This window comes from Monodelphis domestica, chromosome X, assembly GCF_027887165.1.
Source record: "Monodelphis domestica isolate mMonDom1 chromosome X, mMonDom1.pri, whole genome shotgun sequence".
NCBI lineage: Eukaryota > Metazoa > Chordata > Mammalia > Didelphimorphia > Didelphidae > Monodelphis > Monodelphis domestica.
The window spans coordinates 18,121,168-18,144,201 of record NC_077235.1 but is presented as its reverse complement, the minus strand read 5'-3'; the positions used below and the strand labels follow the sequence as shown (position 1 = coordinate 18,144,201).

The window sequence follows — 23,034 nt, the reverse complement described above, 5'->3', positions numbered from 1 at the left end:
CATCTTTTAACCTTTTTTGTATTATTAAGGACTTATCCAAGTCCCCTCTTTCCTTTGACTCACTTAAATGACTCTTTTACTCCTAGGATCATTTAATAATTAAGTATAAGTTATGTCCATAACTTATATATTGAAGTCAATCTAAAAGGCATCTGCAAATAGGTTTGGTTTGCTTCAGCAAACTAATAGCCATTTTAGATTGAGTAAAGCCACAATGGCCATCTCATTTCCACTCATTGTTGTGGTACTCTCACCCTAAGAGACTGAGAGTCATCATCAGTTGTTGCCCTACCCCCCTGCTCTCCAGCAAGGGTTTCCCATGGGTGGCCCATAGGGAAAGTATTTTAAGTAGGGACAACTTGTCCTGCAGATAACAGGACGTGGTACCTCCAGCCAGCCGTATCATCTGGCCACAAAATCATTTAAACTGCATCTTTACTTTCAGAGCAGTGAAATCATCACCTCGCTGACCATGATCCCAATAGTCAGCTCAATAGTTGACCCATCCCTGTTAATAACAGCAGATTCCAGGCCCCAATATAATTCCCCAATCAGTGTGGACTAAGTCCAAGTATGAAGCACTCTGCTCACAAACACAGCACTCCTGAAAACACGAATATGGCATTGCAATGCTATTATGTAAAAATGACAAATATACAGAGGAAGTCATTTTAACCTGTTTTGTATTATTAAGGACTTATCCAAGTCCCCTCTTTCCTTTGACTCACTTAAATGACTCTTTTACTTCTAGGATCATTTAATAATTAAGTATAAGTTATGTCCATAACTTATATATTGAAGTCAATCTAAAAGGCATCTGCAAATAGGTTTGGTTTGCTTCAGCAAACTAATAGCCATTTTAGATTGAGTAAAGCCACAATGGCCATCTCATTTCCACTCATTGTTGTGGTACTCTCACCCTAAGAGACTGAGAGTCATCATCAGTTGTTGCCCTACCCCCCTGCTCTCCAGCAAGGGTTTCCCATGGGTGGCCCATAGGGAAAGTATTTTAAGTAGCGACAACTTGTCCTGCAGATAACAGGACGTGGTACCTCCAGCCAGCCGTATCATCTGGCCACAAAATCATTTAAACTGCATCTTTACTTTCAGAGCAGTGAAATCATCACCTCGCTGACTATGATCCCAATAGTCAGCGCAATAGTTGACCCATCCATCTCTGTTAAAAACAGCAGATTCCAGGCCCCAATATAATTCCCCAATCAGTGTGGACTAAGTCCAAATATGAAGCACTCTGCTCACAAACACAGTGCTCCTGAAAACATGAATATGTCATTGCAATGCCATTATGTCAAAATGAAAAATATACAGAGGAAATCATCTTTAAACTTTTTTTGTACTATTAACGACTTACGTTAACTTTATCCCAAATCTGCTCCTTACTTTGGCCCACTTAAATGGCTCTTTTACTTCTAGGATTATTTAATACTGAAATGATAAGATATGCATATAACTTATATATTAAAATTAATCTAAAAAGAAACTGAAATTAAGTTTGATTAATTAAAATAATAAAACACTTTTACAGTGAATAAAATCAAAATGGCAATTTCATTTCTATTCAGTGTTAGGATACTCGCGGTCCAAGAGAGCATGAGGCTTCATCAGCCCCCCCTCCTGAAATCTGCCCTCCAGCAAAGGCATCCCATGGATGGCACGTAGGAACAGCAATTTAAGCAGGAACAGCTTCTCCTGGAGATAGATAGGAACGTTCTCTCTTACTTGATGTCTCATGCGGCTGAAAAATCCGTCGAACTGCAACTCAATGTCCAGGGCAGTGATGTCATCACCTTGGTGCATTTGTTGTCTGAATATTCGGTTCTGGTCCTGTCTTTCCCTTACGGAGATGCGCAAATGATCATGTATAACATGTTGGTAGCTAATGAGAAGAAATTGCAAGTGTTCGACAAGTTCATCCCATCTAGCCCACTTGAGGTCCTCAGTTTGGTTGAATAAGGAATTTGCACTGTTCAGAAAATACAAGATTTGAGCAAAGGAGAGGGGCAGGGTGGTGGGTTTCTCGCAGCTGTGAAGCATGATGAGCTCTAGTACTTTGCATCTAAGGAGGTGGTTTTCCATGGAGGTGAAGAAGGCCTCCCTCTGGTGCCTTTCAGGAATGTTGATCACAAAGGCAAATAACATTTCAGCAATTTTGTTGGAAGTGCAGTTGGGGGTTCTGTCTACCTCAACAGCCATTCCCAGCATCTTCTGCAGATACAGCACTATAACTTGGTTGGTATTCTTTGAAATGACCGTGTTACCTGCTAAGTCTGAAGTCTGGATGGCTTTTGCATCTCTTTGGGAAAATACTTCAAAGAGAGGAAATGTAGAGCCACACAAGGTGGTTAGTAGCCAATTGATAATGTCTTTGATGTGGTGAGGCTCTCTGTCACAGGAAAGCATGACATTGGCAATGGTGTTCTGCATTTCATTGGGCGGCTTTTTCATGCCCTCCTGGAAGTCATCCTCCAGAGTCTTAATGACATAACGAAGGAAAAGGGCCTGGCCGGGAAGCTCATTTACCTCTTTTTGCAAAACAGTGGTAAGTAGATCCCAGTCCCACTCCATACAGGCAAGACTAGCAGGGTGTAGTTCCTGAATTTTTATTAAAAGTCTGAAAGTCTGGTTCAGTAGGGGGCCAACGTCAGGGCTCAGGAGGATATTGCGAATCACGTGAGACAAAATCTCCCTGGGTGGGTAGAACTGCTCAGTCACAAACTCGGTAAGCCACTGAACAGTGGCCTCTGGGAAATTTGTTTCAATGGTGTTGATTATTATCTGCACCCTCTCAGCCGAGATGGGCTCAGACTTTGGTTCGTTCCTCAATAACTCCTCAGGGTTCTCGAAAGCTATCTGGTAGAAGTTTTCCAGCACGCAGTTCATCGGCATTAAGGCCATGTGGCTGCAGGTGCTGCTGCTGGAAGATATAGCAGCTACATCAGAGCAGTGATGGAAACTCGCTAAGGAGCCCAGGTCTCTATTAAAGGGGGTACTGCAGCTCTGGTCCAGGCTAACAAGAGACGTAAACTGGCTAGCTACTGGAGACATATAGGACGTTTCAGTTGTAATGCTCTCACATGACTGCCCCTCCGGGAGTAAAGGCATTCTTTCATCCAAAGTTCCCACCTCACCCATCAAGCAAATGTTAAACTGTGTAGAAGTACCCTCTCCTAGGGAAAGAGCCCCGGAGGGTTGCCCGGCAATATCCAGAAATCTTGTATTAGGGGCTGCGCAGACAATATTAGTCAGACACATTTGATCATCCCCGCTTGTCAAATCAATCAGACTGGTGGTATCACTAGTAACGGTACTCATACCTGGATCGGCGGTTAAGTCGATTAAATCCATTGGCCTGGGGATTCCAGGGGCCACTACCTGCGGCACGGCATTTAAACTCGTTTCAGAATTCAGTGGTGAGGTTAAGGATATAGTCATCGGCGATTCCAGTGGTGATACCAAGGGTGACACCAATGGTGACGAAGCCGCGATCTGGGAATAGCTGGGCCCAGGAGTCAGCTCCCGGATTTCGGGTGGTTGCCAGGGCGGGTATACGGGAAGCCACTCGCCCTCATCGCTGTCATCAGAGATAACTATTGGATCACCCATGGTGTCGAGGTGAGCCAAGATCTGACTAGAAATCAGAATCTAAGACAGAGTTATGGCCGGACTCACCACTCAACGGCAGGGAGTAGACAGTCACCGAGGCGTCGAAGACTTTGCCGCTGCCTCAGCGTGAGCTGTCTAAACAACAGATCTGATTGGTCTTTGGATCTGGCTTAGCCCCACCCACCCCATCTGAACAACAGATCTGATTGGCTCTTGGGTTTGACGACTGCGACCACCTCGCTGACAGGGAAAAAAGTCTGATTGGCCGCTGGATCTGACATGGCCCCGCCCACCATGATTGAACAACAATGGTGTTTGGTCTCTGGATCTGGCTTGGCCCCGCCCATCCTGACAGAATAATAGGCCTGATTGGCTCTTGGATTTGAAACAGGTCTGATTGATGCCTAGATTTGGCTTTTGGATTTGGTTGCCCTCACCACATCGCTGACTGAGAAACAGGTATGATTGGTCCCTGGATCTGGCTTGGCCCCGCCTGACCTGACTGAACTACAGGTCTGATTGGCTTTTGGTTTTGGCTTGTTCTCACCACATTTATGACTGAGAAATAGGTCTGATTGGTGTTTGGGTTCAATTCCACCTGACTAAACAAGTCTGATTGCCTATGAATATAGTTGATACCACCCCTCCTGTACCCCTCCCCCCATCTTGTCTGATCAGCAGTTCTATTTGGCCTTTGGATCTGACCCAAATTCACCCCCACCCCACACCCAGAGATAGCTGCACCTTGACTAGAAAACAGATCTGGTAGCCCTTCTGGTAGACTTTCATTCTGTCTGGCAAATGGAAGGGCCAGAAAGAAGAGCCTCGACTCTACTTGGTAGGGTGGATATAGGGTACTGATTATTCGAAGGCAAAATTAAATTTGGCTTGCCAAAGAATCATAGAGCTGTCCAAACCAAGAAGTAACTAGGTGGTGTAATGGAGAGAGCACTGAGTCTTACTTAAGTCAGGAGCCTGGGTTCAAGTGTAGCTTCAAACACTTTGCTTGACCCTTGGCAAATCCCTTCAACCTCTGCCTGCCTCAGTTTCCTCAACTGTAAAATAAGGGTCATAATAGTACTTATATCACAGAATTGTTGTGAATATTGAATGAAATAATATTTGTAAAGCTCCTAGTACATAGTAGACACTTAATACATACTTATTTCTTCCTGTCTACCTACACCTTAAATACCTAAAGTGCCCGTATGAGACATAAGTTAAAGCTATCTGAAAAAAAGTTGTGCAGAATACTTTGACTATGCACTGGTTTCCAAAACATGTGATATGGTTATTAGACCAATAATTCCTTGAACACAGGATAAATAATAGGAGAATTCCTTCCTTCCTCCTTCCAGGGAATATGTTCTAAAATTAGTTTAAGAATATCCTTTCACTTCTTCATCCTCCGTTTATTCATTTTCTTTTGTATTCTGCATTAGGCATTAGATTATTATAATCACGTATTTTTTTTAATCCTCACCTTCCATCTTGGAGTCAATACTGTGTATTGTTTCTAAGGTAGAACGGTGGTCAGGGCTAGGCAATGGGGGTTAAGTGGCTTGCCCAGGGTCACACAGCTGGGAAATGTATGAGGCTAAATTTGAACCCAGGACCTCCTGTCTCCAGGCCTGGCTCTCAATCCACTGAGCCACCCAGCTGCTCCCCAAGACTGTTAATTTTTAAATAAATGTCAGTATTTATAACCAAGTGTGAGATAGACAAGTATCTTTCTCTAATTTATAAATGTGACCAGCAATTATCCCTCCAAAAACCTTAAATATTAATTTAGAGTAGTAGATTAATGACAAAATCCAAGTGTCTCCCTTGATTGTCTTATTTTTTGTTGTTGCCTTATGATAATCCCCCTGTTGCAGAAGTGTGCAGTAATTGAAAATGTTCCGATTAAGCAGGCACCCGTATCCCGAATCAGATTCTAACCAAGCTGAATTTGTAATACATCTTGAGATTAACTCTTTTCTCTAGCGGCTGAAAATGGATGTTAGAACTGTTAGAAGAATGGGAGCGAGAGCTCAGATTGTCCGTGACTGTCTGTTAGGCTCCTTCTTTAATAAGATGATTTCTGGGAAAATCTAAGAAGTTCAAATGCCCGATGTGGGCTTCATGGAAACTTCTTATTGTTTCTTGGAAAGCCATTGACTTAACCGCAATAATTCTTGGCCTTTCTCTCCACTATGTTTTCTCCCATCTGTAGGAAGCCATATATTGTTTTCTCACAAAGAAAAGGTATCTATCCTGTTTGCCAGATGAGTTTTTTTGTTGGGGAAGGGGTTTGTATGTTGGAGGGGAGTATTTTGTTTTTCCAACAAATGATTGAAGGAAGTAATTGAGTAATTACTATTAGTTATTCCTGTAAGGAGCCTCAGGGATAGGAGATTTGGGGGCAGCTGGGTGGCTCAGTGGATGGAGAGCCAGGCCCAGAGATGGAAGGTCCTGGGTTCAAATCTGACATCAGACACTTCCCAGCTGTGTGACCTTGAGAAAGTCACTTGACCCCCATTGCCTAGCCCTTACCACTCTTCTGCCTTGGAACTAATACACAGTGTTGATTCCAAGATAGAAGATGAGGGTTTTTTTTTTAAAGGGTAGAATTTGAGGATTAAAGTGTGTGGCAAGTAGAAAAAGGGGAAATAGAGCACTCACAGTTGAGTATATGTTTGTGTTAGGTGCTAAATGAGCTGAAATAAGGGATGAAGAATGGTAGTTCTTCCAGAGGACTAAAAGTAAAACCAGTCATTTCCTCTTTCCCCATTCAGAATGCATACTTCTCAAATCTACTTCAGAAATCCAGTTATCAAGATAGCATGAATTCCATATTTAAAATAGATTTGGATATTAGATTGGGGGAGAGAAAATTGATTCCTTAGATTTGGGGGTGCATTCTTTTTTTTAACCCCTTACCTTCCACCTTGGAATCAATACTGTGTATTGGTTCCAAGGCAGAAGAATGGTAAGGGCTAGGCAATGGGGATCAAGGGACTTGTCTAGGGCCATCCAGATGAGAAGTGTCTGAGCTCAGATTTGAACCCAGGACCTCTTATATCTAGGCCTGCTTTCAATCCACTGGGCCACCCAGCTGCCCCAATGCATTTTTTCCCAAAGAAAAGCTATATAGTCTTAGGAACTGGCAAATACTCTAGTAAACAGTGTACTCATCCTTTATTTTCTAAAATTTCAAACATTTTCTTGATATGCTTTATTTTTATATAACCAGCATTTCTGTACAAACAGCCAAACATCTCCCTACACACAGAATGCATTTTCCCGTAACGGTAAAGTAAAACCTCAGAGTAGAGTGATTGCAGCTGCTAGTATATCATATTCTGCTTTTGAATTTTGATTTTTAGCACAAAGAAAGGGAAGTGATTTAATGATGATAAACGATGCCAAAATTATGCTTTATGTCTGACTTGAATTTTGTCATGATTTTTGGGGGGGAGGTTGGGGGTCTTTATTTCCATTGTGTAAGTTGTTTGATTTTGTTCCCACAAGGCATTTCCATGACTTTGTTCCCATTGCAGATAGATGCATCTCAGATCTCTGATCTGCAGTCTCAATCTCTCACCTGAATCCCAGTTACATACCTTCTATGGCTTTCCAGATTTTGCCATATGATGTCATAGTATCTCCTCAAGTTGTACGTGTTCTAAACAGCCTATCACATTCCCTTCTAAAAGGAATCATGTCCTTCTCTCATTCCATTTTCATCCATTGTTCCACTCTAACCAGTTATCAAACCATTCTTCATTCTTCTTTATTCAGTGAAATTCTTTGTAGTGTCTCTTAGTCCTTTTCCACCCCTATTTCCTCAAATACATCCAGACAGATTATTTCAGTAGCCTGTTAACTGGCTTTCCTGCCTCTCAGTTCTTCTCACCTTTTCACCTCATTAATACCCTTCAAACGTTGCTTCCATTTTGCCGCCTCATTATGAGGTGACATTCCATGGCCTCCTCGGGCCTGCTGGAGAATGAATTCCCAACATGTTAGTGAAGGGCCCCCAATTCCTATCTCCTACTACTTATTTAGTGTAGGAGTTTACAGCTATCCAATGGGAACCTGATGTTTCAAGGTCAGTCAACTAGCTGTTCTCCAAATAGACAATTCTGGGTGCCTTTTCTTACTCTCTGATCCTCATACCTGGGATATCTTCTCTCCACTTTTCTACCTAAAGGCCATTTCCAGTGTCTTTCACTTGCCTTTCCCATTTGCTCCATCCAGATTACCATGCTCCGTCTATGCATTCATTTCCTGTATCTCATATTGTCTATGGCACTCATTTGGGCATTTTCTAATACCATTGTTTTGTTTAACAGTTTAAGGTCTGTATGTTTTATCTCCATGATGAGATTGTAGCTCCTCCAAAGTAGAGACCATGTCCTGCCCATCATCTAGCCAAGTGATGGGCATATGCATAGTTGGTGAACTGAACTGACTTGCAGTTAATCTAGAGCTTCAAGGAAGGGGGTGGCTTGTGTAGGTACTCCAGGAGCTTCTGTGCCCAGGGCAGCACCAGCTTCACAAGCAGGGGCTGAAGTGGAACGAAACCCGCAGAGTGACTTACCTGAGTATCCGGAATCTTGAGGTCAGTATGCGTGTCTTTGGCATGATGGCACGCCCGCAGACCTCAACAGTTCCTGGTTCTCCAAAAAATGACAGAAGGAGACTGTTCAGGTAGGACTATGAGGACAAGCTCCCCACACACACCCCAGCCCTTCCTTCCTAGTCACATACAGAAGGAGGGAAAAGAACTTTGGGCTGAAGGTTCCTGAAAGAGGCCCTGGATATGACGTCAAAAGACTTGGTTTTGAGTCCCAGGACAATCATTTATTATCTGTGCGTCCTTAAACAAATCCTTTAACTTCTTTGATCTCCATTTTCCTAGTTGGTGAAATAGGACTAATTAGGCTTGCCTTACTTTTCTCAAGGTATTGTCAGAAATATTTGATGTACAGAAAGAGCTTTGTAAATGCAATGGTAGAGGGAGAAAAAGCATGTGGCTAGGTTTTTTGACCCTTGAGTCTGAGCCTCAGTTCTGCCACAAGCTGACATGCCAGCTAGAGGGCACCACAGTACGCAGAATGCTGCATCAGGAGTTTTGAGTTCCACCTTTTAAATTCAAATCCAGCATACAAGATTTGCTGGCTGTGAGACCCTGGCCAAGTCTCTTAACATCTTTTCACCTCAATCTCCTCATCTGTAAAATGGGGGTAAGAATCGAACCTACCTCCCTGGGTTGTTGCCAGGCTAAAATGAGATGATCTTTGTAAAAGCCCTTGGCAACAGTACCTGGCACATAGTAGGGATTTACTAAGTGCCTGCTTCCTTCCTCCACCCCATATCTGTATAACTTTGAGCCCATCACTCTGCCTCTCTGGACCATGGTTTCTCTGTGTTTCAAATGAAGGAATTGGACTCTACTTGATTTGGAAGGTTCAGTCCTGCAGGGAAATGGAATTTCTTTTGCCGTAATGTCCTTTGTGAATGTCTGTCATGGTTCTTCAGGAGAGCTGGGATTGAAGGTGGGGAGATCTAACTCTAGCCAATCACTTGGCACTTGGTAATTCCGCTCTCGTCTTTGTGTTTCATTATGCCCAGATTTTAGCTCCCCGACTGGATTATAAATCCAAGGGGAGGGAAAGAAGTGGACTCTTCTTCATGCCTAGCTTGAAAGTATCTAGTGGGCAGTGCCACTCAGTAAGTCAGTCATGCGTGCTGGCTCTTTTTGGTTGACTTGGTTCATAGTCAAAGCAGCAGATGGCCAGCCTTGGCTATGGAATGTAGGCGCTGTGAGGAAAGAAGTCCGAAAGCAACAATGAATTAGGAAGGGTGGCTTACTTCGGATGGCGTGGCAGTGGTCACCTGCCCATCGTGAGGGCCTAAGAGAAATCAAAGACATTCACTTTGCCAAGAGCAGTTTAGCTAGTCACCTTGAGAAGGATCAGAAAAGTAGTAATGCTGGCTGGCCAACTTAGCAACTTCAGCAACCAGTAGACTCCAACCTGTAGAGCGCTGTGCTACACATAGAAAGGTAATTAAGGGTTGGGGGTGGGGGTGATGAAGGGGAACGCACAGCTAGAAATGGGAGGTCCTAGGTTCAAATCTGGCCTCAGAAACTTCCTAGCTGGGTGACCCTGGGCAAGTCACTTCACCCCCATTGTCTAGCCCTTTGGAACCAATACATATAGTATTGATTCTAGGATGGGAAACAAGGCTTTTTATTAAAGGAACAGTAATTAAGACACAGTCTTTACACTTATAGAGACGAGGACATGATGAATAGAACACTAACAGTCCATAAGTCAGTTGTCAATCCAGTGCTGGTAAGGGCTGAGGAAGAGATCACCAAACTGAGTAGCTCACAAAAGGAGCTTTTGAGTTGTCTCGAGGAAAGGCTGGCAGGAGAGAATGAACAGTGTGGTGGTGAAACCATGTTTTGTCTAAACTGAATTTTCCATTAGTGTTTAACTGAAATTCATACCCCAGCCAAGCCCATCATGTCCAGGATTGGGTAGAGAGGGAGAGGGTACCCAGAATGATCATGCACTATGTAAAAAGGAAGTGGTCTTGTAACTTCAGAGCATCTACTATTATTCAGACTTGGCCTATAAAATGGATAATAAAAATTTCTATTGGCTGACAGTCGTTTCTAAATAGAGAACCCTAAACACATTGATTAGTACTCGATAGGAATTTCAGTAAAGAAATGAACTGCCCCTAAATATTAAAACACAATCTTGAAAAAAGATGACAACGTAAATATGTATATGTCTATAAGGTTAGCTAGGGCTCCACTCTGTTTCCGTGTGCAATCTAACACTACGGTCTCAAGGGCCAACATCTGGATGGGCATTCTTTTTCCTGGCAACTTTTCTTTGGAAAAAAGAAAAAACTTCTTGGCATAGTTGGGTAGTCATTCATTTCTGTTGTGATGAAAAATATTTTCCATAATTGTTTTTGTGAATCTCATAGAGAATTAAATAATACCCTTGCAGTTTAAGTGTACGAATGCAAAGGCATTGCCTTAAAAGCCATTGAGGGGGGCATCTGGGTAGCTCAGTGGATTGAGAGCCAGGTCTAGAGATGGGAGGTCCTGGGTTCAAATCTAGCCTCAGGCTCTTTCCAGCTGGGTGACCCTGGGCAAGTCACTTGACCCCCCCCCCTTGCCTAGCCCTTACCACTCTTCTGCTTTGGAGACAGTACACAATATTGACTCCAAGATGGAAGGTGAGGGTTTAAAATTAAAAAAAAATTAAAAGCCATTCAGCCCTCTTTGGTTCCCTTCTTTTTTTCTTCCTCCCAAAATCCATCCTGCTTCAGTGCTTAAAAGAGCCCTCCCAGTACTTATTTATTACTCTGATGGGTCTGAGATCTCCAAAGTAGGTGTATTCCCTTTAATGATACAGATCAGAGTCCCTCTGTGCCTGCCCATCCTGTATCTGCCCTGGCCATGAATTCTCTAAAAATAGCAGGAAGGACCCCTTGGACAAAGCATTTTCCCTCTCTTCCTCTCAATCTCCTCATTTGTAAAACAAAGTTCTAACATGCTGAGCTAATGGACCTGGGAAATCTAGCATTTCCCTTCCTTATAATTGCTCCCATTTATGTAACACTTTAAGGTTCACAAACACTTTACAAACAGTATTTCATTTGATCCCCCCAAACCCCCCCCCCACCGAAACAACCCTGTGAACTAGGTGCAGTGATGATTACTGGCTTTCTACATATGGGGAAACTGAGGCTGAGAGGGAAACTGAGGCTGAGATTATCAATAATATGGAAATAGGTCTTATTCAATGATACATGCAAAACCCAATGGAATTGTGTGTCATCTATGGGGTGGGGGGAGAACATGAATCATGTAACCATGGAAAAATATCCTAAATTAATTAAATAAAAATTTTCAATTCAAAAGAATAAAAAAAAAGTAAAATAAAATAAATGACTTTCCACGGGTCACAGTAGCAAGCTAATAAGCATCTGAGGTGGAAGTTGAACCTAGATTTGACTCTGGCAATGATGCTGAGCTGCCTTTCTGCCGTTCAGTATAACTATGTGCATAAACTGACTAGGGGCAGAGTCATAACTCCAAATGTCATATGCAGGCACTGAACTGTACACTCTAATGCTCCCAGCATCCCTCTGTGATCTCATCTATGTGAGTGCTCCATCCAAAGATAAGAGATAAGACAGATTTTTTCCATCCTGTGTTCCTGTTGTCCAGGTCGGCTTATACGTCCTCCATGTAGGGCTAGGGGCCTTCCGCTAGATCATCTGATGATCTAGTGGATACCATTGGTATTTCATTTGATTTGTACATAGGTGCCTTTTAGAATGCTGTTTATGTGCTTTTATCCCCCCACAAATACAAATTTAAAAAACTATATCAGGCTTAAATTTAAGCCTCTGTCTAATAGTCATACAACTCATGAGACAGTTTTCTGTGACTCTACTTGAATATTATGAGTTTCAGTGCATTGGATAGTCCTCGACAGGGCTAGGGATGATGCATTGCTTACTTATGATGGAACTTCTAAAAATCTTAGGCTATAGAAACTGCCCCTTCTAACATAGTTTGGTGTCAAGATGTTGCATCAGAGAGAAATGAGCTTAAGAAACTAGAAGATAGAATAATGAATTACTTGGCCATGCCCTGAATTCTCTGAAAGGTTATCTTTTTCAGGAGTCCTTGGTAAGGCTTGTCTACACTATTTCAGTTAATTTGCATCCTGCTCTTCTCACATTACAGATATGCAGATATTGATGTACAGAAATGGGGGACTTGTGTAAAGATATATAGATGATTGCATAGTCTAGGTGAAACATTGGGGTTTTTTCCTTCTTTATTATGGACAAAACTTGCCTGAGCCCTGTTTTAGCTGCTGGTGCTGTAGTCTTCTGGTACACATACTCCAAAGGTGATATTTCTATTCTAAGCATCCCCAAAAACAATTACCTCCATTTTCTAGCCCTCCCACTCAGATAGGGCAGATGATTTCTAAGGTAGGAGTCATTTGTTTTTATTCAAGAAAACCTTTTAACTTGCCTTTGCAGTCAGTTAATGGGGCAGACTGATAAAATGGTCTTTTGTAGGTTGCCCCTCCTCTTCCTGTGCATATAAGCTTGTATTTAATTTAGGTGGAAATAGCATGCTTCTGCTTTTCATTTCCTCTTCTTGCTCATACCATTGGCTTTATTGCCTTGTTCTTTGCTGGTTTAAAATAGTTTAACTCAATATTATCAAAGAGGATTGCTTTCTCTCCAGTAAATCTCTAATATATTTGAACCACAAAGAAGTTGCCTTTCTTGTTGATTTCTCCACTCTATAAATGGCTTTCCATCTGCTAAGCATGATCAGTTGATCATTGAAATGTGTACTTAAATGTATCTTTGGACATCAGCCCCTGGTTCTGTAGAATTCTTTCTAGAACACCCAAGAACGAAGCAGGCATTCCAACCTTCTTTAGCTTTTTTTCATTGCCTTAATTTTCCAAGCTTCTGTGATGGCTTCTTCAAATATTGAACTATGGTGTTCAGCAGCAGCTGGAGTCATTCGATCTCTCTTCTCTTCTACCGCTCTCTACATATGTTCATTGTTAACATTGGCAGAGACTTTGATGAGGCACCTTTTCGAATTGAAGATATTGATCACCATCACATTAGTCCCACTCTTTGTGATCAAACCAGTTCTAGCTACTGATGATTATATCTTTAAAAAGCACATAGAGTATAAGAACCACATCCATAAGGAAGGAATATTATTGGATGTTATTGACATTCTCAGAGACATATTATACATTTGACTTTGCACAATACGTCTTCCATCTTGCTTTAGGATTGCAATGAATATTATATGAAAGCATGCTTCTTTATCTTATAAACATGCACAGAAAACATTTTTTTGCAATTTTTAGCTTCTTTCTAACCAGTAACCCTTTGCTGAATGAGAATGTCAAGAGATGGGGAAAAAAGGTCCCTGCTTTCAAAATGTAGTTTAGCTGAATCAGTAATTTATTGATATATGAAGATTTTATACAAAATTTGAGTGGAATAAAATTTATAGGAATGTCTGATCTGATGGAATTTTATGGTTTGGAAAGACATTGTTGGGGGGCTATCTTATTATGGAAAGGGAAAGCAATCTATGAAATCCATAGATGACAGGGTTTGTACTCCGCGTTAATGCATAAGAACAAAACCCATGATGGAACGTATACAGTTGACTTCTCTTAAAGGGAGAAAAGCCTCAAGTGAGTTAGTGAAAACACTCAATTAGAACTGTGTCCACTTTTGCTACAAGAAGATTTTAATTATAGTTTGTTTTCCTTTTATCACAGTAGATATTTAATTAGCTGCTGATGGATCACATGCTGATGGATCACATAGTTGCCAAAGGCAAAGTGAAAAATATCCAAAGTTTTTCAATTTAAAAATAATTTTTCTGAAACATGTGTCTTAAGTGAAATGGCATGCACATGTCTAGAGGTATTTGAGATTTGTTATTACTTGAGGAAAGGCAGAAGTAATTATTGGTTAAGGCAAAGACATGTTAAATTTCAAGATAAAAATTTTACATTTTAGTAGTGGACAGACTGGAAAATCTCCCTACTTAAATATATTTATTCCAAGTTCTATCATCGGTGTTCTAAGTTTGATTGTGATAAAAGATTGTGGATGCTTTTTACGAAGTGTTTATTTGATCATGATCCTCAGCTCAAAAATTTCCCTCCATAGTCTTCTTTGAGAATGGCCTTAGGAGAAGTCTATATGAATTCTATTGTATCTTTCCAAAAACTATAAACACTGCAAAATATATTGAACATTGACAGGTGTGAAATATCTGAATACTGTGTAATTCTTCCAAATGATCACTTTGGATAGCTCCAAAATGCATCTGAGAAATATCATCTTTATTATATTTTCCTTATGAAATCCCCAAAGTTATGAATGAAAGCAGTTTCTCCAAGTACTGTCTCCAAGGGCTCACAAGGTTTTGGTTGTCTTAATGCCTGGGCTTTTTAGACACCCTTGAGAGCTGTATGATAGCTGAGTTGGACCTGGAATATTCAGTAGACCATAGAAGCATCCATCCTGCTTTGGGAAAGCTGAGGATCCCATCCTTCTCTTCACATGACTCTTCACAGGCCTTTTGAATTCACATCATCCATTGAAAGAATGGCCTAAAAGACCTCAAAGTCACATTGTGCCTCAGATACTCTAGCACAAACCAGTTGAAAATAAGCATTTTGTAGATATGGTAGCAGTTAAGAACTTTAATCCGTGAAGTTAAAGTAATTGAAAGCAAAAGGTTGAGGAAAAGCAGTAGAGGAACTCTTAATTGTCATTTTCTGTGTTCAATTCTTTATCCTTTCTCAGGTTGTTTTATGAATTTGGAGGTTGTTTTTATTTACTTTTGGCCACCTATTTAGGAACCCAAGGGAGATATGTGCCACAAGGCTCAAATCTATTCTGATGAAAAGAGAGTAAAGTGTGACCTTTGACTTAAGATAGCAAATACTGTGAGGAGTAGTTTCTCCTAATAGTCTGCCATCAGTTATTCGCCCTGTAAATTAGAATAAATACTTCATGATATTAATCCAGAAAGTCTCTCTGCCTTCCTCTCTATCCCACCCCATCCTTTCTCTCCTCTCCATACCCCATCACACTCACTCTTCTACTATTAGATTATATGTGTAAAAGGAAGGGAAATTGTATTTAATATGAATCTAAGAAAGATATACTTATTACCAAAAAGAAATGAAGACTTTGGGGGTAGCTGGGTAGCTCAGTGTGTTGAGAGCTAGGCCTAGAGACGGGAGGTCCTAGGTTCAAATCTGACCTCAGATACTTCCCAGTTGTGTGACCCTGGGCAAGTCACTTGACCCCCATTGCCTAACCCTTACTGCTCTTCTGCCTTGGCACCAATGCACAGTATTGACTCCAAGACGGAAGGTAAGGGTTTAAAAAAAAAAGAAAGAAATGAAGACTTTACCCCACAGCCACCATTTTGGTTTATCTGTGTCTGTGGTCTAAAAGTGCTTGATCTTCACACGTGACCAAGGAGTCATCATGTTTCATACAGGAATCTTTTAGATCACCAGCAATTGAAGATTATCCACCAATTCAATATTTCCACATATTCTATTATAGCCCACCAATAATTTATTTTTTAAATTCTTATTCTCATTTACTAAAAAACAGATCAAGTAGATTATAGTTCAGTAATTTTAAAAATCAGCCTTATTTTAACATATAATTACTCTGATTTCAGAATAGCTAGGTGGCCCAGTAGATAAAGTGAGAGGGCTGGAGTCTAGAGAGTTCAAATCTACCCTCAGATACTCACTTACCATGTGACCTTAGGCAAGTATCTTTGCCCTGTTTACCTCAATTTCCTCATCTGCAGAATGACCTGGAGAAGGAAATGGCAAACTACTCCAAGTATTTTTGCCAGGAAAACCCCAAAATGGGTCATGAAGTCAGGCATGACTGAAATGACTGAACAGCAACCACCATGTCTTCAAATCTGTTTGTGGTATTTGCTAAAAATTAAACTATTTGAATTGGACTAAGCTAAACTGGCTGCGTATGGATGAAACGAAAAGGGGAAATTACAAATTTCATAAATGTGGTCAATATAGGTAGAAATCTGGACAATTTGGGTCCAAGAGATGCCTCTTTCCTCAATACCAAATTTAAAAAGCCAGAACTATATGCACTGAGTGTACCATTTGGTCTTCAGCAATATTGTAACCCTCTCCCCGAGCTCCCACCAGTAACTGCATAGTAAGTCAGTGATTTTGATTGAATTCCTTATTCCTGCCCCTCATATGGAAAGCAGAAAATAGTGACTTTGAGCTGTCACTAATTTTGGAATATAAAACTTCGTAGGGACTCAAGGGATGTATCAAACAGTAAAGTCTGCTGAAGAATAAACTTAGGAACTTCACCATCATCCACACTCCTCCAGAAACAAAGTGATCCTTCTCTTTGTTATTTGGACTTGGATATCATTAATGGGAGCATAGTCCTTGCTCAAATAAAACTCAGACCCCTGTTCTCTTTTCTCTTTTGCAGGTTCAGACACAATGCAATTTACATAAGTACAGTAACACTATGGCTTATTAGATTATACTCAAGACTAGCGTGATTGGAATTTCCATCAGGAAGAATTGAATTTTTGCACCTATCCCATAGAATGTTATACTTAGAAGCAGGTTGTTAGTCATACTCACTTGACTATATCTTTTGACCTTCAATAAAAGATGCTTTATGCCTCTTCATGAAGATACATAAAGAAGAGAAGAGCCTGTTCTGAGATTGTTACTAATACATGAGCATTTTGTTTTAAGTGACATATCCAAAGATGATTGGATATTATCTATACTGGGAAAAGAACAGAGGACATTGAATCTCACAAAAGTCATATATGAGTAGTCAGAAATAGCCTTATAAAAATCCCCCCCCCATAATTTGACTTTTAAAAGACTAGATTTTCCCAATCAAATATCTCTTTTAAGAAAGCACACATTTTACAATTGTTATTGCTCTGTAGCTCATTTAATAACATGAAATTCTTTGCTTTGAAAATGGTTCCCCTGACAAGGGTATTTATTAGAAATGTGAGTGAAAAGATGGTTTGATGCTAAATGGATATCTGCAGCTCTTACTGATCCAAAACAACTAAAAGAAATTGCTTAAAGACTGGACCTTCTGGTTTCTTGAGGCTAGTCTACTTGATCCAAAAGAGTGATCTCAGTTGTATTAATTGGACCATTTAGGACAAGGAGTAGGGAACCAGAAACATGTCTGTGATGAACAATTGTGACCACTGCCACATGTTAGCTGTTCAATAAATGTCTACTGGATCAGATCCTTTTTTCAAGATTGCTTAGAAAATTGTCCCCTCGGTATATTTGCTGTGGGTTTTTTCCTGATGCAATCTGTATATATAGATTTATAATAAAGATTCCAAGCTTTCCTTCCTTTCCTCCCCTTCTTAATTCAGTGAACAAAAAGGGCAACTGACTGGTTTTCTTTGATTTGGGTTATATCTATATATATATAAAGGAGAACAAAATCAAGTCCAGAAAAAAGAACAATTTACCCAGGCTACAAAAGATATAATAGGAAACAAATTACTTTCCTCTCATTGTTACTGTGATTTCTACAGCAACAACAAAGAAAAACACCTCTCCTGTTTTCAGTTTTTTTCCCCTCAGTAAATTTTAGTACAGAATATCGAATGACTCTGAAAACATTCACCTTGATGAAACAGAATCTTGAATCATTCCCAGTTTACATGAGTGTTTATGAATTCTTTGTATATTTCTATGTTCACATATATATAATATATAAAAATATTGCATACATGTATACACAGATATATGTAGTAGAGAGGTATCATGGTATACTGGAAAAAACATTGGACTGGAGAGTCAGGAGCCTTGGGTTCTAGTCCCAACTCCGCCACTAAGGTCGCATAGTTGTTTAGTGGAAGAACTGGGATTAGAACCCAAGGAATATGTCTTCTCTGTGTCCTACAGATGTTACTAGATCAGTACCATGGATTTGATGAATGTTTAGAAAATAATCATGATTATTATGGGGGCAATTGTGTTACACTGTAGCATTAAGAAAAATTGACCGCTGCCGTGTATGTGTGTGTGTGTGTACATATGTATCTATATATAGTAAATACCTTAGTCATTTCTGGATATATTCTCTGGTACCACTCCCTAAATCAAACCCTCCTTTCTTATTTATTTTTCAATTAACACATCTATTTTCTTTCCATCCCACCTTCCCCCCTCCATTGGAAAAACAAAACAAAACAAAAACCTTATAACAAATTTGTAGCATCTTCGTAACAAATATGCATTTTGGCCATGTCCAAAAACATATCTTGTTCTGTACTCTTAAATCCTTTGACCTTTCTGCCTAGAAAAGTGGATAGCATGTTGAACCATCATTTGTAACAAAGAAAAGTCTTTTAAGCAAAAACATCTGATAAAGTAACTGTGTCTGTTAATGATATGCACTAATGCCCTACCTCTCTGCTGACTAATGAAAGGGAAATATTATTGGATTTTCAGTTACAGTTCCGTTTTCTTTTAGATAACACAAGTCTTTTGAAACCCATTTGAGTGTCAGCTACACATATACCTACAGAATTTTTACCTCTTTTTTTGTTGCCTTTAAATCAGGGTTTGGAGACATTTTCTAATCTTTCTAATCGTCACTAGCATTCCTTCCTTCTACCCATTTCCTATTTCTTTAGCCTCACTACCCAATGACTTATTGTCAAATGTATTCAAATTGGGTTTCTTGGTGAAAGTTCAAACTGGTATCCAATAGATATATGACTTGGGCTTTTACAATTAAGCTAGAGGTCTTGTTTCTTAGATTTCTTTTTGAAGTTGCTCTAAAACATACCCAAACTTTGTTGATTCTTTGGAAGTGGGTAGTTACTATTATTGATTGTGGTCCCCTAATTCCTCCTCTAAAGATTATCCTGCTACCTTCATGAGCTTTTTAAACAGGAGATAGTATCCATATGTCCCTTTGATGACAGAGAATTAAAAACATCTTAGAATCACCTCTGGCTAATTTTAAATATATATGTATGTCTTACAGTAGGGGTGTGCAGAGAGAGAGAGAAACAGAGACAGAGACAGAGAGACAAGGGGAGAAAGAGAGACAGATGAGGAGAGGGGGGAGAGAGAGACAGGGAGAGAGACAAAGAAAGAGACGGGTGGGGAGAGAGAGAGAGAGAGAGAGAGAGAGACAGAGAGAGACAGAGAGAGAGAGAGAGAATCAGTATCTCCGTGATTGACTAAATAACCTTACAGTTTTTACTGAGTTTAGGAGTCAGTTCAGGCAAATGATAGAATCATGTATTAGAAATGTCTTAAAACTGCCATATTATATTATAATTTTTATTACTGATTATCCATAAGGGTTAAAGACCATAATGATCAAGCTGTCATTACCTGGGTTTAGAAAAAAATGTTTACTGATAATGTTGAATTTCATTGACTGCCTCCACTCTCTGTTAGCGATCTGTCATTGCATGCATTTTTAAGGTAAGAGAAAATGTCGTACTGTATTTGAAAACTGTTTGATTTTAAGAGAATATGTTATATGAAGAAAATGTCTAATTTAATGAGTTTAACTTTATGAAAATCTTTTTTTAGCTTGCATTAATGGACTCAGGAAAGGTATAGTATGACCTAATAATCATCATGCATGTAACATTTTAAGTGACTTATTGATTTCTGTTCTTTTTTAGCTTGTTTGACATATATAAATACATATTTTTATAATTCACTGAAATTTTAACTGCTTGCTTTAAAATCTTTTTCAATCTAAAATAAGATGTCATTTAACAATTATATTATTTTGGCTTGGTATACACAACACATACTTTTTCCCCTTAAAATATGTGTAATTTTTCAGATAACCAAATTGCCCATTGCCCATATTAGTAGTCTGCTTGCTGTAAGTGTCTGTATATTACAGAGGGAGTTCAATGTACGTTTTTTCCTGGGGAAGGGCAAGTGCACTGTTGTATTTCCTCTGCTGAGATCTTGGTGGAGATTTTCCTAGTAGATTCTTTCTATAATTTCTAATTTCTTTTCATGCTGATTTGTTAGTATTATCTATTATAGACATCTTCAGCAAGACAAAGCCAAGTTCTCCTTATTTGTAGATTTGTAAAAAAACCTTAATATGTGTTTCTCTTTGCCCAAATTCAATTCTATTTTGTATATCTGGATATTCAACTTCTGTTCTTTATTAATCAAAGCTAGATTGAGCTACATTTTAAGCAATCAGTTAAATAATTATGATATTTACATAAATAGTACAATATAAAATATATGATGTGTTATTGTCAATGTTTTTAATATATCAGAAAATAGACAAATCTGTCTCGAGGAGTTTCTTCATAGCCAAAGTCACCATTTTCCTCTACTGTTTTATAGTCATATGATTTTATTTTAATCTATAGCTGATTTGCTCTGTTGCCCAATAGAAATAGTAAGCATGGGAAAAATGATTGCCTAAAGGCAGACATTGATGTGTGCATGTGAATACTTTGCCTTCTCAAGGCTTATTGATATAAATATTTCCTCAATACTTCAGAGATACGCTGTTGATGTTTTGACTATAAAATTTACCTTTTTGTTGGAGTTCCTTGGTAAATTGTGCCTTGATTTGGAAGTCTTTGTGGATGTGGATGGTTATATTTTGAGTACTGATAGAAATGGCCATGATCTTCCCTTCATTCTATATGATTCAGGACCGTCTGGGGATTGGTCGTATCTTTGTTTTATAGGTAGTTCATCTGGTTTCCAATAGAGACCAAGTTGGAGGAATTTCTGGTTTTTCTTTCCCAGATGCTCAAGTCACTCTTAGTCACCTGTCTACTTAGTTAGAATTCCTAAACAGAAAACATATTTCAGGCTCATATATATAATAGATACAGTTACTCAATCTCCTTGTCAGTTAATGAGAAAATTCCTCTCATTTGATTAAATATCCTTTTACTTGTCCAGGAACTAATGAAAATGTATGTCAAATTTTGAAAGTGCCAACTTAACAGCAGAATTTTTGAAGTCAACTCATTCATGTTGTTAGTATCACTCAAGATTCCCAAAATAAAATTCGAAAGCAGAGATCCTTAACCATTTTTGACCACTTTGACAATCTAGTGAGGCCTGCTTACTCCTCAGAATCATGCTTTTAAAATTATAAGATAAAAGAAGTAGGATTACAGAGGAATCCAATTTTATTGAGATTTATCGAAATAGTAAAAGAATTATGTCACAATCCTAAGTTAAGGACTCTTATTCTGAGATAACATACGTCAAATAATAGTATAAATGGAGATTATTATTAATATTATTATTATTATTATTATACAGTGGATAAAGCACCCATCCTAGAATCAGTAAGATCTGAGTTCACATCTGACCACAGATACTTTCAAGTTGTGTGACCCTGGGAAAGTCACTTAACCCTGTTTGATTTATCTGTAAAATGAACTAGAGAAGGAAATGGCCAACCACTCTAGTATTTTTGCTTAAAAAAACTTCAGAAGGGGTCACAAAGATGCTTACTGGATTGTTTCCTATTTTTCTATTAATTCTTACTTTTTGATTCTTGCTTTTATCTTAGAAACACTTACTTTGTGTTCAAGAAAATCTAAATTGTTTGGCGAGTTCCCTGTGCATGTGTATTGGTTTCTTTAGAATTGAGCAAATTATTTATATTTTATAGGTCCTTAAGAATGTTCATTCCTGCTTCAACAGCTCACCTGGAGCTAAATGGAATGTTACCTTCCTATTCCAGCTCTATTAGTTCATTTTTCTTACCTTCATAACCTGTTTTGTTTGGATAACTGAGCAAATTAGATTTGTTTCACTTTCATGGCAGTTATGTTGAGATGTTTTAAAAATCTTTATCAGATCATTTTGAGCATATATCTCAACATATCATCGCTAATGTGAGTGAAATTGTACCACAGTCATTTTTTTTCTTTCTTTACCAGTTGATGATGCTATTTCCGGCTAATGTGCAGATCCTTATTTTGGAAAAGAAATAACTTTGCACATAACACACATAATTCCTGTGACTTTTTTAAAGGATTTCTATTGTAAATCCCTTAAAATTAGTATTTATCATAACAATCCCACTAGAGTTTAGTAAATTCATTAGATCATTTCAAAAGAAAATACACAGAAAATACCAAAAATCAACCACACTAGAACAAATGATTGTACTCTTTTGGTATCCACATCACTGCAAAATAGGTGATGATACATTATTTCTAAATATGAAGACAGAAAACTTACTTTCAGACTCCAAGGAGCTGTCATTGATGGATATACTCTTTCCACTAATACACATTATATTCCCTTTACAATTTAGGAGATGGTCTTTTTTTTAACCCTCAGCTTCCATCTTGGAATCAATACTGTGTATTGATTCTAAGGCAGAAGAGTGGTCAGGGCTAGGCAATGGGGCTGAAGTGACTTGCCCAGGGTCACACAGCTAGGAAGTGTCTGAGGCCAGATTTTAACATAGGACCTCCCATCTCTGGGCCTGACTCTCAATCCACTGAGCTACCCCGCTTCCCCCTGCTGATAATTTGAATGAAAATTAGGACCTTTAAAATAAAAGAAAAAAATGAGCCTTGTTTTAAAAAACTTTATTACATCATCTTATAATATAGCATAATGGGGATAGGGGGAGAGACAGACCTAAGAGTCAAGAGTGTAATCCCTAGCATTAACTTATTTTGTGCTCTCAGACAAATCAGTCAGCCTCTGTGGTCCTCAGTTCCATCATCTATAAATAAAGAGTTTGAGCTCCATGCTCTCTACA

The 23,034-nt window shown here is 39.1% G+C and overlaps 1 protein-coding gene and 1 non-coding gene across 4 annotated transcripts in view; both read left to right on the top strand.

Moving 5' to 3' along the window:
* LOC100022865 (protocadherin-11 X-linked) overlaps positions 1-23,034 on the top strand; it is a 575,820-nt gene that overhangs the window by 440,669 nt on the left and 112,117 nt on the right. For 2 of the 3 annotated variants that reach the window (XM_056808906.1, XM_056808907.1), the window contains one exon: positions 19,842-19,865. The exons of the other annotated variant lie outside the window; for it this stretch is intronic. In XM_056808906.1, coding sequence (XP_056664884.1) covers positions 19,842-19,865 — 24 coding nt within the window. The remainder of the gene's footprint in view (positions 1-19,841; positions 19,866-23,034) is intronic. 3 annotated transcript variants of the gene reach the window in all.
* MIR12405 (microRNA mir-12405) lies at positions 18,101-18,158 on the top strand. Its single transcript, NR_163025.1, has one exon. It is a non-coding gene; the product is annotated as a microRNA mir-12405 (primary transcript).